This window comes from Procambarus clarkii, chromosome 18 (assembly GCF_040958095.1).
Source record: "Procambarus clarkii isolate CNS0578487 chromosome 18, FALCON_Pclarkii_2.0, whole genome shotgun sequence".
Lineage (NCBI taxonomy): Eukaryota > Metazoa > Arthropoda > Malacostraca > Decapoda > Cambaridae > Procambarus > Procambarus clarkii.
The window spans coordinates 21440177-21460027 of NC_091167.1; the positions used below are offsets into that span (position 1 = coordinate 21440177).

A 19851-nucleotide genomic window follows, 5' to 3' on the forward strand; every position below is an offset into this window, starting at 1 on the left:
GACGAACACCCGAGGCCGCCTTGAACCATTTGTCCTCTCTTCTTCTCTCTCTCTTCTGAATTCTGGTGAGACCCACTCATGGGAACTCCTGCAATCACACCCTTTCCTGTCTTGATCTTTTTCTCTGCTCGTCTTCTCTTTACTTAGATTTCACGTGGCAGGTTCTTAATGGCCTCCGTAACAGTGACCATTTCCCCAACCTTGTCTCCTTTTTTCTCTTTCCACCCTTCCCTCTCGTTTCCTAGGTGGCAGTTTGTCAAGGCTGATTGGGGTCTATTCACACTCCATATGCTACTAATTCTGACCTCTCTGCCTTGCCTCTTCCTCGAGCCTTCCTCCTTTTTCATGACACCATATCCGACGGTGGGAAACGGCTCTGGCAAGGTTGCCTAATGGCCATACACGCTTAACTCACGAACACTTAATGGAGAGCCACCCTGCTTCTTATTGTCTAAACTACATTGTCTCTCTTACAGTCGTGCATATCTTTGTTGAATGTCCTAACTTCCAGGACGAACGTGGGACTTGCTTCGCGACCGTCCCCCGCGGTCACTTGTCCTTTGATAGAATTCCTTTGTGAATCAGATACATTTGATGTCGTTCACATTATGGTTTCTGTTCTTGTATTGGCATCCTTAGTGATATTTAGCGCCCTATGATTGTGCCGCACATTTGATGGTGCTACATAGCTTTTCCGGCTTGGTGCCTTCTTTTAATAATTACATTACATTACATGTCATAGTACAGGTGTGCATGTCATAGTACAGGTGTGCATGTCATAGTACAGGTGTGCATGTTATAGTACAGAGGATGAGGATTCCATCGCCTCCATATCAGTGCGGAGAGGTGTGTGTTGATGGACTGGCTCCAGGTGGCAAACAAGTGAGGAGAAGGCGGGCCCACATGTGGCCCGTGTGTAATTGTGGTTCCGTGGATCGACAGGGGGGCTTCAGACTTTTTAGACTTTAATGACCACGTAGAGGCTGATAGACTTTAATAATCCTCCAGAGGCTGATAGGCTTTAATAATCCTCCAGAGGTTGACAAACTTTAATTATCCTCCAGAGGTTGACAAGCTGTAATAATCCTCCAGAGGTTGACAAGCTGTAATAATCCTCCAGAGGTTGACAAGCTGTAATAATCCTCCAGACATAAGCTGTCAGCCCAACACCAGCCCCACTTTGACTATGAGTGATGCGTAGACTGACCTGCTTGGACTGAAGAGCCTTCTGGATGAAAGTGATGATCATGATGATGTAGCCCAGACCGAAGAAGATCCATACAACCATCACTATCTTATACAACCACAGCCACACCTGCGCCTTCTCCTGCATGCCTGGAAGATGCCAGGTATATATAGAGAGTGATTCACAACAATTATAACGAATAATAGTTTCATAAGAGCTCTTACTAAGATGTGAGTTGAGAGGTGCGTAGTGACTCACAGGCATTATGAGGTCTGCGCAGCTGTTTGAAAGTACAACATCAAGGAACACAGGACTAAAAATAGTATAAAGGAAATATAATCAGGTAACAAATTGGAAAATGACATTTGTAGCAGTGTGGGGGTTAAGGGTGATGTAAACGTCTGAGAGAGGCGGTAATGTCCACGCCAGCTGGCACAGGCTTCACAGTGTAGTTATGATGTAGTGACGTTTAGTTAATATAATAGAACAAATACACAGAAGCCTTGATGAGGGTTCGAACCTATGTACTGAGTGTTATTCACCTAGTTGTGCTTGCGGGGGTTGAGCTTTGGCTCTTTGGTCCCGCCTCTCAACTGTCAATCAACTGGTGTACAGGTTCCTGAGCCTACTGGGCTCTATCATATCTACACTTGAAACTGTGTATGGAGTCAGCCTCCACCACATTACTGCCTAATGCATTCCACCTGTTAACTACTCTGACACTGAAAAAATCTTTCTAACGTCCCTGTGGCTCATCTGGGTACTAAGTTTCCACCTGTGTCCCCTTGTTCGTGTCCCACCCGTGCTGAAGAGTTTGTCTTTGTCCACCCTGTCAATTCCCCTGAGAATTTTCTAGGTGGTTATCATGTCTCCCCTTACTCTTCTGTTTTCCAGGGACGTGAGGTTCAGCTCCTTTAGCCTTTCCTCGTAGCTCATTCCTCTCAGTTCCGGGACCAGTCTGGCGGCATACCGCTGAATCTTCTATAACTTTGTCTTGTGTTTAACTAGGTATGAACTCCAGGCTGGCGCTGCATATTCCAGGATTAGTCTGACATATGTGGTATACAGGGTCCTGAACGATTCCTTACACAAGTTTCTAAAGGCAGTTTTTATGCCTTATGTTGGCCAGTCTAGCATATGCTACTGATGATATCCTTTTGATGTGGGCCTCTGGGGACAGGTTCGGTGTGATAACAACCCCCAGATCTTTCTCTCTATTTGACTCTTACAGGATTTCACCTCCCAGATGGTACCTTGTGTTCAGCCTCCTGCTCCCTTCGCCTAATTTCATTACTTTACACTTTCCTGAGTTGAACTTTAGCAGCCATTTTCTAGACCATTCCTCCAGTTCATCCTGTAGTCTCTGTCTATCTTCATCTGTTTTGATTCTTCTCATAACTTTTGCATCACCAACAAACATTGAGAGGAATGAGTCTATACCCTCTGGAAGATCGTTTACATATATTAGAAACAGGATGGGTCCAAGTACAGAGCCTTGTGGGACTCCGCTGGTGACATCTCGCCACTCTGATGTCTCCCCCCTCACCGTTACTCTCTGTTTCCTGTTGCTTAGATACTCCCTTATCCACTGGAGCACCTTACCTTTTACTCCTGCCTGTTGCTCCAACTTTTGTAACAGCCTTTTATGGGGTACTGTGTCAAAGGCTTTCTGGCAGTCCAGGAAAATGCATTCTGCCCACCCTTCTCTTTCCTGCCTAATTTTTGTTGCCTGGTCATAGAATTATATTAAACCTGTGAGGCACGATTTATCATCTCTGAACCCATCTCTGTTGTGTGTGAAACTGTGTGTGAAACCCCTGATAGGCTTCAGTGGAAGCCTCGGGACCCTCGTGGGGGCAGTAGCACTCCAGGTTGCAATTCTGTTGACCCTGTCGTAGTACAGTTGCCCAGAGCGCGTCTGGGAACGCCCAGCACATAGGTTCGAACCCATATCAAGGCTCCTGTGGATTTGTTCATTGATATATCATGCTAATGTGATTTGTCTGTGTAGTTAATATAATATTATGAAGATAGACGCCGTAACATGATGAGTGGAAGGCAGTAGGTATTATGAGGACAGGCAACATAACCACATGAGGAGAAGGCAACATATTATAGGGATGCTAGACAGCATATAACATCATGAGGAGAAGGCAACATGGTATTATGAGGACAACATATTTTCATTAGGGAAAAGCAACACACTGTTATGAAGGCAGACATTGAGAGAGAGAGAGAGAGAGAGAGAGAGAGAGAGAGAGAGAGAGAGAGAGAGAGAGAGAGAGAGAGAGAGAGAGAGAGAGAGAGAGAGAGAGACAGAGAGAGACAGAGACAGAGAGAGACAGAGGGAGACAGAGAGAGAGAGACAGAGGGAGACAGAGAGAGAGAGAGAGAGAGAGAGAGAGAGAGAGAGAGAGAGAGAGAGAGAGAGAGAGAGAGAGAGAGAGAGAGAGAGAGAGAGAGAGAGACAGAGAGAGAGAGAGAGACAGAGAGAGAGAGAGAGAGAGACAGAGAGAGAGAGAGAGAGAGAGAGAGAGAGAGAGAGAGAGAGAGAGAGAGAGAGAGAGAGAGAGAGAGAGAGAGAGAGAGAGAGAGAGAGAGAGAGACAGAGAGAGAGAGACAGAGAGAGAGAGACAGAGGGAGAGAGAGAGAGAGAGAGAGAGAGAGAGAGAGAGAGAGAGAGAGAGAGAGAGAGAGAGAGAGAGAGAGAGAGAGAGAGAGAGAGAGAGAGAGAGAGAGAAAGACAGAGAGACAGAGAGAGAGAGACAGAGAGAGAGACAGAGAGAGACAGAGAGAGAGGGAGAGAGAGAGAGAGAGAGAGAGAGAGAGAGAGAGAGAGAGAGAGAGAGAGAGAGAGAGAGAGAGAGAGAGAGAGAGAGAGAGAGTTACTGACCTCATTGCAAGGCTCCTGGCGGCGTGAGGGATGGGAAAAATATATGATAATCATTTAATATATATCTTAAATAAATTAGGTTAGTCCCCATGTTTCTACCATGTTGGTGGACCATACCTGGACTCTCGTCCTCTCTCCTGACACCACTCCTCCATCACTGTCATCACAATCACTGTCATCATTACAGTCATCACAATCACTGCCACAACTACCACCATTATCAATACAATCGTCACCATCATTATCAACAACCACTCTCACCACCACAATCAACACTATCACTACTATTCCTACTATCACCACCATTACCCCATCCATCTATCCATCTTTTTATGCATGTATCTATTTATCTATATTCATCTATTCATCCATCTATCTTTCTACCATCCATCTTCTCATATGTCTCCCTGTATCATGACATTTACAGAAAATGTAATAGTTGACCCTCTCGAATTTATGCGATGGCTCAGTTTTCTATGGAAGAGGAGAGGTTACTTTCAGAACGTATTTAATGTCTTTATGGCCTTAGTTTAAATAGCAAGAAATTTAGGTAAATTATTCCGTGATCAATGAATAATGGTTTATATTTATATAAGAAAAAATATGCTTTGAGTTATATTTTTTGATAATAGTTTCGTCTGCGTACTGGCGGGGTGTGGCAAGAATGGTGGTGGGGGTCTAAATGTGACCCCGACACGCTGTGCTCTTTTGAATTGTGGCGACCCCCGACCAGCCTGTGTTCATCCCGTACCCCAGACCATTCCCTCTGGCAATTGAGAGGGACTGAAAATTCCCTCTGGGGCTAGTCTCATTCGGCCCTTTAATGGTTCCCAAGCCAATATGCAACTGAAAACTCCACACCCCAGAGGGATTCGAACGCAGACAGCCAGGAGCACTATGCACCTTGGCGTACCTGGTACCGCTAGAGCACACTGACTGTACAAAAATGTTGGTAGTCGCGAAACTATTTATCCATCATCCAACAGCGCTCGGTGGTCAACTTGGGCATAGATATTTCATCAATTCACCTCACTTGGTGGGGCCACATGACTCACCAGTTGCATATTGCATATTTTTCAGTTGCATATTGGCTTGGGAACCATTCAAGCTTGTTCAAATGCGTGGTGAGCATTTGAGCCATTTAAATGCTCACATGGCCCCTACCATACATGGCCATTTGTGTTGCTCACGTGGCCCCTACCAAGTGAGGTGATAAATAGTCTCACGGCTACCAACATTTTTGTACAGTCAGTGTGGTCTAGTGGTTAAGGTACCAGGTACGCCAGGGTGCATAGTGCGCCTGGCTGTCTGGGTTCAAATCCTTCTGGGGTGTGGAGTTTTCAGTTATACATACACGCACGCATATATATATGCGGAAAACCACATGTGAAAAATAGAAAATGCTTAACGAGTTTTCGGCTTAATTCGCCTTCATCAGAGCAACGTAGAATGAAAGATTTGTGTTTCACTCTAGTTTGCTCTGATGAAGATGAATTAAGCCAAAAACGTATTAATCATTCTCTATTTTTCACATGAGGTTTTCCGCATACTTGGATCAGTGTTTTTGTGACCGCTATTTTATATATGATCATCATGTTTGTGAAGAACATGATGATCAAAAAACATGATGATCATGATGATGATGAACATGATGAACATGATGATCAAAAAAAAAAAAAAAAGAACACCACGAGGTGCGCCGCCCAGCTCACCTGCCACGTGGTCCCCGAAGCCTATGGTGGTGAGGGTGATGAAGGCGAAGTAGAAGGCGTCGAGGTAGCTCCAGTCCTCCTCGACCTGCGTGAGGACGGCGGCCGGCACGATGAGGAACACCACCATCCCGGGCACCATGTACAGCAGCGTGTCCGCCGCCACCTTCACCCACGACTGGTACCGCTTCGCGTACTTCCTCACCTGCAGGTTCACCACCTGCCGGACCACACCTTTATGTTCACCTGCTGAAGGCCCTTCCCCCCCCCCTCGGCCTGCACACGGGAAATGTTAGATATGTTCTCCACTCATAATCGGAGATGCCGGGTTCGATTCCCGGGCGGGACAGAAATACACAGATAACGGAAATTATATTCACTTCAACTCCACTTCAGCTTAGACTACTATGATACCCATGACTACTGTGACAGCCATGACTACTGTGATATCCCTGACTACTATGATACCCATGACTACTGTGATACCCATGACTACTGCGATATCCCTGACTACTGTGATATCCCTGACTACTGCGACAGCCATGACTACTGTGATATCCCTGACTACTATGATACCCATGACTACTGTGATATCCCTGACTACTGTGATACCCATGACTACTGCGACAGCCATGACTACTGTGATATCCCTGACTACTATGATACCCATGACTACTGTGATATCCCTGACTACTGTGATACCCATGACTACTGTGATATCCCTGACTACTGTGATACCCATGACTACTGTGATACCCATGACTACTGTGATATCCATGACTACTGTGATACCCATGACTACTGTGACATCCATGGCTACTGTGACACCCATGACTACTGTGATATCCATGACTACTGTGATATCCATGACTACTGTGACACCCATGACTACTGTGATACCCATGACTACTGTGATATCCATGACTACTGTGATACCCATGACTACTGTGATACCCATGACTACTGTGATATCCCTGACTACTGTGATATCCATGACTACTGTGATATCCCTGACTACTGTGATATCCATGACTACTGTGACACCCATGACTACTGTGATACCCATGACTACTGTGATACCCATGCCTACTGTGATATCCATGACTACTGTGATACCCATGGCTACTGTGACACCCATGACTACTGTGACACCCATGACTACTGTGATATCCATGACTACTGTGACACCCATGACTACTGTGATACCCATGACTACTGTGATATCCATGACTACTGTGATACCCATGGCTACTGTGACACCCATGACTACTGTGACACCCATGACTACTGTGATATCCATGACTACTGTGACACCCATGACTACTGTGATACCCATGACTACTGTGATATCCATGACTACTGTGATATCCATGACTACTGTGACACCCATGACTACTGTGATACCCATGACTACTGTGATACCCATGACTACTGTGATATCCATGACTACTGTGATACCCATGGCTACTGTGACACCCATGACTACTGTGACACCCATGACTACTGTGATATCCATGACTACTGTGACACCCATGACTACTGTGATACCCATGACTACTGTGATATCCATGACTACTGTGATACCCATGACTACTGTGATACCCATGACTACTGTGATATCCCTGACTACTGTGATATCCATGACTACTGTGATACCCATGACTACTGTGATATCCATGACTACTGTGATACCTCATGACTACTGTGATGTCCATGACTACTGTGATACCCATGACTACTGTGATATCCATGACTACTGTGATATCCATGACTACTGTGATACCCATGACTACTGTGATATCCATGACTACTGTGATACCCATGACTACTGTGATATCCATGACTACTGTGATACCCATGACTACTGTGATACCATTGACTACTGTGATATCCCTGACTACTGTGATACCCATGACTACTGTGACATCCATGACTACTGTGACACCCATGACTACTGTGACACCCATGACTACTGTGATATCCATGACTACTGTGACACCCATAACTACTGTGATACCCATGACTACTGTGATATCCATGACTACTGTGATACCCATGACAACTGTGATACCCATGACTACTGTGATATCCCTGACTACTGTGATACCCATGACTACTGTGATATCCATGACTACTGTGACACCCATGACTACTGTGACACCCATGACTACTGTGATACTGGTGACTACTGTGACACCCATGACTACTGTGATACCCATGACTACTGTGATATCCATGACTACTGTGATACCCATGACTACTGTGACACCCATGACTACTGTGATACCCATGACTACTGTGACACCCATGACTACTGTGATACCCATGACTACTGTGATATCCCTGACTACTGTGATACCCATGATTACTGTGATATCCATGACTACTGTGACACCCATGACTACTGTGATACCCATGACTACTGTGACACCCATGACTACTGTGATACCCATGACTACTGTGATATCCATGACTACTGTGACACCCATGACTACTGTGATATCCATGACTACTGTGACACCCATGACTACTGTGATATCCATGACTACTGTGAAACCCATGACTACTGTGACACCCATGACTACTGTGATACCCATGACTACTGTGACACCCATGACTACTGTGATATCCCTGACTACTGTGATATCCATGACTACTATGATACCCATGACTACTGTGATACCCATGACTACTGTGATACCCATGACTACTGTGATATCCATGACTACTGTGACACCCATGACTACTGTGACACCCATGACTACTGTGACACCCATGACTACTGTGACACCCATGACTACTGTGATACTGGTGACTACTGTGACACCCATGACTACTGTGATACCCATGACTACTGTGATATCCATGACTACTGTGATACCCATGACTACTGTGACACCCATGACTACTGTGATACCCATGACTACTGTGACACCCATGACTACTGTGATACCCATGACTACTGTGATATCCCTGACTACTGTGATACCCATGACTACTGTGATATCCATGACTACTGTGACACCCATGACTACTGTGATACCCATGACTACTGTGACACCCATGACTACTGTGATACCCATGACTACTGTGATATCCATGACTACTGTGACACCCATGACTACTGTGATACCCATGACTACTGTGATATCCCTGACTACTGTGATACCCATGACTACTGTGATATCCATGACTACTGTGACACCCATGACTACTGTGATACCCATGACTACTGTGACACCCATGACTACTGTGATACCCATGACTACTGTGATATCCATGACTACTGTGATACCTCATGACTACTGTGATGTCCATGACTACTGTGATACCCATGACTACTGTGATATCCATGACTACTGTGATATCCATGACTACTGTGATACCCATGACTACTGTGATATCCATGACTACTGTGATACCCATGACTACTGTGATATCCATGACTACTGTGATACCCATGACTACTGTGATACCATTGACTACTGTGATATCCCTGACTACTGTGATACCCATGACTACTGTGACATCCATGACTACTGTGACACCCATGACTACTGTGACACCCATGACTACTATGATATCCATGACTACTGTGACACCCATAACTACTGTGATACCCATGACTACTGTGATATCCATGACTACTGTGATACCCATGACAACTGTGATACCCATGACTACTGTGATATCCCTGACTACTGTGATACCCATGACTACTGTGATATCCATGACTACTGTGATATCCATGACTACTGTGACACCCATGACTACTGTGATACCCATGACTACTGTGACACCCATGACTACTGTGATACCCATGACTACTGTGATATCCATGACAACTGTGACACCCATGACTACTGTGATACCCATGACTACTGTGATACCCATGACTACTGTGATATCCCTGACTACTGTGATACCCATGACTACTGTGACATCCATGACTACTGTGACACCCATGACTACTGTGACACCCATGACTACTGTGATATCCATGACTACTGTGACACCCATGACTACTGTGATACCCATGACTACTGTGATATCCATGACTACTGTGATACCCATGACTACTGTGATACCCATGACTACTGTGATATCCCTGACTACTGTGATACCCATGACTACTGTGATATCCATGACTACTGTGACACCCATGACTACTGTGATACCCATGACTACTGTGACACCCATGACTACTGTGATACCCATGACTACTGTGATATCCATGACAACTGTGACACCCATGACTACTGAGATACCCATGACTACTGTGATACCCATGACTACTGTGAAACCCATGACTACTGTGACACCCATGACTACTGTGATATCCATGACTACTGTGACACCCATGACTACTGTGATATCCATGACTACTGTGAAACCCATGACTACTGTGACACCCATGACTACTGTGATACCCATGACTACTGTGACACCCATGACTACTGTGATATTCCTGACTACTGTGATATCCATGACTACTATGATACCCATGACTACTGTGATACCCATGACTACTGTGATACCCATGACTACTGTGACACCCATGACTACTGTGACACCCATGACTACTGTGACACCCATGACTACTGTGACACCCATGACTACTGTGACACCCATGACTACTGTGATACTGGTGACTACTGTGACACCCATGACTACTGTGATACCCATGACTACTGTGATATCCATGACTACTGTGATACCCATGACTACTGTGACACCCATGACTACTGTGATACCCATGACTACTGTGATACCCATGACTACTGTGACACCCATGACTACTGTGATACCCATGACTACTGTGATATCCCTGACTACTGTGATACCCATGACTACTGTGATATCCATGACTACTGTGACACCCATGACTACTGTGATACCCATGACTACTGTGACACCCATGACTACTGTGATACCCATGACTACTGTGATATCCATGACTACTGTGACACCCATGACTACTGTGATACCCATGACTACTGTGAAACCCATGACTACTGTGATACCCATGACTACTGTGATACCCATGACTACTGTGATACCCATGACTACTGTGATATCCATGACTACTGTGATACCCATGACTACTGTGACACCCATGACTACTGTGATACCCATGACTACTGTGATACCCATGACTACTGTGATACCTATGACTACTGTGATATCCATGACTACTGTGACACCCATGACTACTGTGACACCCATGACTACTGTGACACCCATGACTACTGTGACACCCATGACTACTGTGATATCCATGACTACTGTGACACCCATGACTACTGTGACACCCATGACTACTGTGACACCCATGACTACTGTGACACCCATGATTACTGTGATACTGGTGACTACTGTGACACCCATGACTACTGTGACACCCATGACTACTGTGACACCCATGACTACTGTGATACTGGTGACTACTGTGACACCCATGACTACTTTGATACCCATGACTACTGTGATACCCATGACTACTGTGATACCCATGACTACTGTGATATCCCTGACTACTGTGATACCCATGACTACTGTGACATCCATGACTACTGTGACACCCATGACTACTGTGACACCCATGACTACTGTGATATCCATGACTACTGTGACACCCATGACTACTGTGATACCCATGACTATTGTGATATCCATGACTACTGTGATACCCATGACTACTGTGATACCCATGACTACTGTGATATCCCTGACTACTGTGATACCCATGACTACTGTGATATCCATGACTACTGTGACACCCATGACTACTGTGATACCCATGACTACTGTGACACCCATGACTACTGTGATACCCATGACTACTGTGATATCCATGACAACTGTGACACCCATGACTACTGTGATACCCATGACTACTGTGATACCATGACTACTGTGAAACCCATGACTACTGTGACACCCATGACTACTGTGATATCCATGACTACTGTGACACCCATGACTACTGTGATATCCATGACTACTGTGAAACCCATGACTACTGTGACACCCATGACTACTGTGATATCCCTGACTACTATGATACCCATGACTACTGTGATATCCCTGACTACTGTGATACCCATGACTACTGTGATATCCCTGACTACTGTGATACCCATGACTACTGTGATACCCATGACTACTGTGATATCCATGACTACTGTGATACCCATGACTACTGTGACATCCATGGCTACTGTGACACCCATGACTACTGTGATATCCATGACTACTGTGATATCCATGACTACTGTGACACCCATGACTACTGTGATACCCATGACTACTGTGATATCCCATGACTACTGTGATACCCATGACTACTGTGATACCCATGACTACTGTGATATCCCTGACTACTGTGATATCCATGACTACTGTGATATCCCTGACTACTGTGATATCCATGACTACTGTGACACCCATGACTACTGTGATACCCATGACTACTGTGATACCCATGCCTACTGTGATATCCCTGACTACTGTGATACCCATGGCTACTGTGACACCCATGACTACTGTGACACCCATGACTACTGTGATATCCATGACTACTGTGACACCCATGACTACTGTGATACCCATGACTACTGTGATATCCATGACTACTGTGATACCCATGGCTACTGTGACACCCATGACTACTGTGACACCCATGACTACTGTGATATCCATGACTACTGTGACACCCATGACTACTGTGATACCCATGACTACTGTGATATCCATGACTACTGTGATACCCATGGCTACTGTGACACCCATGACTACTGTGACACCCATGACTACTGTGATATCCATGACTACTGTGATATCCATGACTACTGTGACACCCATGACTACTGTGACACCCATGACTACTGTGATATCCATGACTACTGTGATATCCATGACTACTGTGACACCCATGACTACTGTGATACCCATGACTACTGTGATACCCATGACTACTGTGATATCCATGACTACTGTGATACCCATGGCTACTGTGACACCCATGACTACTGTGATACCCATGACTACTGTGATATCCATGACTACTGTGATATCCATGACTACTGTGACACCCATGACTACTGTGATACCCATGACTACTGTGATACCCATGACTACTGTGATATCCATGACTACTGTGATACCCATGGCTACTGTGACACCCATGACTACTGTGACACCCATGACTACTGTGATATCCATGACTACTGTGACACCCATGACTACTGTGATACCCATGACTACTGTGATATCCATGACTACTGTGATACCCATGACTACTGTGATACCCATGACTACTGTGATATCCCTGACTACTGTGATATCCATGACTACTGTGATACCCATGACTACTGTGATATCCATGACTACTGTGATACCTCATGACTACTGTGATGTCCATGACTACTGTGATACCCATGACTACTGTGATATCCATGACTACTGTGATATCCATGACTACTGTGATACCCATGACTACTGTGATATCCATGACTACTGTGATACCCATGACTACTGTGATATCCATGACTACTGTGATACCCATGACTACTGTGATACCATTGACTACTGTGATATCCCTGACTACTGTGATACCCATGACTACTGTGACATCCATGACTACTGTGACACCCATGACTACTGTGACACCCATGACTACTGTGATATCCATGACTACTGTGACACCCATAACTACTGTGATACCCATGACTACTGTGATATCCATGACTACTGTGATACCCATGACAACTGTGATACCCATGACTACTGTGATATCCCTGACTACTGTGATACCCATGACTACTGTGATATCCATGACTACTGTGACACCCATGACTACTGTGACACCCATGACTACTGTGATACTGGTGACTACTGTGACACCCATGACTACTGTGATACCCATGACTACTGTGATATCCATGACTACTGTGATACCCATGACTACTGTGACACCCATGACTACTGTGATACCCATGACTACTGTGACACCCATGACTACTGTGATACCCATGACTACTGTGATATCCCTGACTACTGTGATACCCATGACTACTGTGATATCCATGACTACTGTGACACCCATGACTACTGTGATACCCATGACTACTGTGACACCCATGACTACTGTGATACCCATGACTACTGTGATATCCATGACTACTGTGACACCCATGACTACTGTGATATCCATGACTACTGTGACACCCATGACTACTGTGATATCCATGACTACTGTGAAACCCATGACTACTGTGACACCCATGACTACTGTGATACCCATGACTACTGTGACACCCATGACTACTGTGATATCCCTGACTACTGTGATATCCATGACTACTATGATACCCATGACTACTGTGATACCCATGACTACTGTGATACCCATGACTACTGTGATATCCATGACTACTGTGACACCCATGACTACTGTGACACCCATGACTACTGTGACACCCATGACTACTGTGACAACCATGACTACTGTGACACCCATGACTACTGTGATACTGGTGACTACTGTGACACCCATGACTACTGTGATACCCATGACTACTGTGATATCCATGACTACTGTGATACCCATGACTACTGTGACACCCATGACTACTGTGATACCCATGACTACTGTGACACCCATGACTACTGTGATACCCATGACTACTGTGATATCCCTGACTACTGTGATACCCATGACTACTGTGATATCCATGACTACTGTGACACCCATGACTACTGTGATACCCATGACTACTGTGACACCCATGACTACTGTGATACCCATGACTACTGTGATATCCATGACTACTGTGACACCCATGACTACTGTGATACCCATGACTACTGTGATATCCCTGACTACTGTGATACCCATGACTACTGTGATATCCATGACTACTGTGACACCCATGACTACTGTGATACCCATGACTACTGTGACACCCATGACTACTGTGATACCCATGACTACTGTGATATCCATGACTACTGTGATACCTCATGACTACTGTGATGTCCATGACTACTGTGATACCCATGACTACTGTGATATCCATGACTACTGTGATATCCATGACTACTGTGATACCCATGACTACTGTGATATCCATGACTACTGTGATACCCATGACTACTGTGATATCCATGACTACTGTGATACCCATGACTACTGTGATACCATTGACTACTGTGATATCCCTGACTACTGTGATACCCATGACTACTGTGACATCCATGACTACTGTGACACCCATGACTACTGTGACACCCATGACTACTATGATATCCATGACTACTGTGACACCCATAACTACTGTGATACCCATGACTACTGTGATATCCATGACTACTGTGATACCCATGACAACTGTGATACCCATGACTACTGTGATATCCCTGACTACTGTGATACCCATGACTACTGTGATATCCATGACTACTGTGACACCCATGACTACTGTGATACCCATGACTACTGTGACACCCATGACTACTGTGATACCCATGACTACTGTGATATCCATGACAACTGTGACACCCATGACTACTGTGATACCCATGACTACTGTGATACCCATGACTACTGTGATATCCCTGACTACTGTGATACCCATGACTACTGTGACATCCATGACTACTGTGACACCCATGACTACTGTGACACCCATGACTACTGTGATATCCATGACTACTGTGACACCCATGACTACTGTGATACCCATGACTACTGTGATATCCATGACTACTGTGATACCCATGACTACTGTGATACCCATGACTACTGTGATATCCCTGACTACTGTGATACCCATGACTACTGTGATATCCATGACTACTGTGACACCCATGACTACTGTGATACCCATGACTACTGTGACACCCATGACTACTGTGATACCCATGACTACTGTGATATCCATGACAACTGTGACACCCATGACTACTGAGATACCCATGACTACTGTGATACCCATGACTACTGTGAAACCCATGACTACTGTGACACCCATGACTACTGTGATATCCATGACTACTGTGACACCCATGACTACTGTGATATCCATGACTACTGTGAAACCCATGACTACTGTGACACCCATGACTACTGTGATACCCATGACTACTGTGACACCCATGACTACTGTGATATTCCTGACTACTGTGATATCCATGACTACTATGATACCCATGACTACTGTGATACCCATGACTACTGTGATACCCATGACTACTGTGATATCCATGACTACTGTGACACCCATGACTACTGTGACACCCGTGACTACTGTGACACCCATGACTACTGTGATACCCATGACTACTGTGATATCCCTGACTACTGTGATACCCATGACTACTGTGATATCCATGACTACTGTGACACCCATGACTACTGTGATACCCATGACTACTGTGACACCCATGACTACTGTGATACCCATGACTACTGTGATATCCATGACTACTGTGACACCCATGACTACTGTGATACCCATGACTACTGTGAAACCCATGACTACTGTGATACCCATGACTACTGTGATACCCATGACTACTGTGATACCCATGACTACTGTGATATCCATGACTACTGTGATACCCATGACTACTGTGACACCCATGACTACTGTGATACCCATGACTACTGTGATACCCATGACTACTGTGATACCTATGACTACTGTGATATCCATGACTACTGTGACACCCATGACTACTGTGACACCCATGACTACTGTGACACCCATGACTACTGTGACACCCATGACTACTGTGACACCCATGACTACTGTGACACCCATGACTACTGTGACACCCATGATTACTGTGATACTGGTGACTACTGTGACACCCATGACTACTGTGACACCCATGACTACTGTGACACCCATGACTACTGTGATACTGGTGACTACTGTGACACCCATGACTACTTTGATACCCATGACTACTGTGATACCCATGACTACTGTGATACCCATGACTACTGTGATATCCCTGACTACTGTGATACCCATGACTACTGTGACATCCATGACTACTGTGACACCCATGACTACTGTGACACCCATGACTACTGTGATATCCATGACTACTGTGACACCCATGACTACTGTGATACCCATGACTACTGTGATATCCATGACTACTGTGATACCCATGACTACTGTGATACCCATGACTACTGTGATATCCCTGACTACTGTGATACCCATGACTACTGTGATATCCATGACTACTGTGACACCCATGACTACTGTGATACCCATGACTACTGTGACACCCATGACTACTGTGATACCCATGACTACTGTGATATCCATGACAACTGTGACACCCATGACTACTGTGATACCCATGACTACTGTGATACCCATGACTACTGTGAAACCCATGACTACTGTGACACCCATGACTACTGTGATATCCATGACTACTGTGACACCCATGACTACTGTGATATCCATGACTACTGTGAAACCCATGACTACTGTGACACCCATGACTACTGTGATACCCATGACTACTGTGACACCCATGACTACTGTGATATCCCTGACTACTGTGATATCCATGACTACTATGATACCCATGACTACTGTGATACCCATGACTACTGTGATACCCATGACTACTGTGATATCCATGACTACTGTGACACCCATGACTACTGTGACACCCATGACTACTGTGACACCCATGACTACTGTGACACCCATGACTACTGTGATACTGGTGACTACTGTGACACCCATGACTACTGTGATACCCATGACTACTGTGATATCCATGACTACTGTGATACCCATGACTACTGTGACACCCATGACTACTGTGATACCCATGACTACTGTGACACCCATGACTACTGTGATACCCATGACTACTGTGATATCCCTGACTACTGTGATACCCATGACTACTGTGATATCCATGACTACTGTGACACCCATGACTACTGTGATACCCATGACTACTGTGACACCCATGACTACTGTGATACCCATGACTACTGTGATATCCATGACTACTGTGACACCCATGACTACTGTGATACCCATGACTACTGTGAAACCCATGACTACTGTGATACCCATGACTACTGTGATACCCATGACTACTGTGAAACCCATGACTACTGTGATATCCATGACTACTGTGATACCCATGACTACTGTGACACCCATGACTACTGTGATACCCATGACTACTGTGATACCCATGACTACTGTGATACCTATGACTACTGTGATATCCATGACTACTGTGACACCCATGACTACTGTGACACCCATGACTACTGTGACACCCATGACTACTGTGACACCCATGACTACTGTGATATCCATGACTACTGTGACACCCATGACTACTGTGACACCCATGACTACTGTGACACCCATGACTACTGTGACACCCATGACTACTGTGATACTGGTGACTACTGTGACACCCATGACTACTGTGACACCCATGACTACTGTGATACTGGTGACTACTGTGACACCCATGACTACTTTGATACCCATGACTACTGTGATATCCATGACTACTGTGATATCCATGACTACTGTGATATCCATGACTACTGTGACACCCAAGACTACTGTGACACCCAAGACTACTGTGATACCCATGACTACTGTGATACCCATGACTACTGTGATATCCATGACTACTGTGATACCCATGACTACTGTGATACCCATGACTACTGTGACACCCATGACTACTGTGACACCCATGACTACTGTGATTCTGGTGACTACTGTGACACCCATGACTACTGTGACACCCATGACTACTGTGATACTGGTGACTACTGTGACACCCATGACTACTGTGACACCCATGACTACTGTGATACCCATGACTACTGTGACACCCATGACTACTGTGATACTGGTGACTACTGTGACACCCATGACTACTGTGACACCCATGACTACTGTGACACCCATGACTACTGTGACACCCATGACTACTGTGATACTGGTGACTACTGTGACACCCATGACTACTGTGACAGCCATGACTAGTGTGACAGCCATGACTACTGTGACACCCATGACTACTGTGACAGCCATGACTACTGTGACAGCCATGACTACTGTGACAGCCATGACTACTGTGACACCCATGACTACTGTGACACCCATGACTACTGTGACACCCATGACTACTGTGACACCCATGACTACTGTGACACCCATGAGTACTGTGACACCCATGACTCTGTGACACCCATGACTACTGTGACACCCATGACTACTGTGACACCCATGACTACTGTGACACCCATGACTACTGTGACACCCATGACTACTGTGACACCCATGACTACTGTGACACCCATGACTACCTCTCACAGTGTTCAAGACTACTCGATAAACCCCTCCAAATGATACCTGATCAACCAGCCTGTGATTCACACATCAGGCTGCGAGCAGCCGCCTCCAACAGCCTGCTTGACCAGACCACCAATCAACAATCCCCGGCCAGAGACCGGGCCACGGGAGATGTTGATCCTTGGAACCACCGCCAGATAACCACAGGGAAAACTAGTCACAGTCTCAAGGATCATTTGAGGTTCCGCGGACCTGTGCCTCTTAAGAGCATCATAATACCTTAGTCCGTGTTTACTAAAGAAAGAAAACGGGCTCCGAGGCACTACGAGGTCGTAGCGCCCCGCAGCTCGTAACTTATTTTGTAAACACTAACTGAGCCTTCAAGACCGAGTGAAGAGTTACGCATCTCGTAAGGACAAGGAGCTGGGATATGAGGGCAAGGAGCTGGGATATGAGGACAAGGAGCTGGGGTATGAGGACAAGGAGCTGGGATATGAGGCAAAGGAGCTGGGATATGAGGACAAGGAGCTGGGGTATGAGGACAAGGAGCTGGGGTATGAGGACAAGGAGCTGGGATATGAGGACAAGGAGCTGGGGTATGAGGACAAGGAGCTGGGGTATGAGGACAAGGAGCTGGGATATGAGGACAAGGAGCTGGGATATGAGGACAAGAAGCTGTGATATGAGGAC

General features: G+C 45.5%; 1 protein-coding gene across 4 annotated transcripts in view; it reads right to left on the reverse strand.

Annotated features, from left to right (window-relative positions):
• Window positions 1–19851, reverse strand: part of LOC123754494 (potassium channel subfamily K member 2) — a 116512-nt gene that overhangs the window by 11942 nt on the left and 84719 nt on the right. For all 4 annotated transcript variants that reach the window (XM_069326324.1, XM_045736939.2, XM_045736941.2 and 1 more), the window contains 2 exons: window positions 5792–6008; window positions 1208–1335 (listed from right to left, as the gene is read on the reverse strand). In XM_069326324.1, coding sequence (XP_069182425.1) covers window positions 1208–1335; window positions 5792–6008 — 345 coding nt within the window. The remainder of the gene's footprint in view (window positions 1–1207; window positions 1336–5791; window positions 6009–19851) is intronic.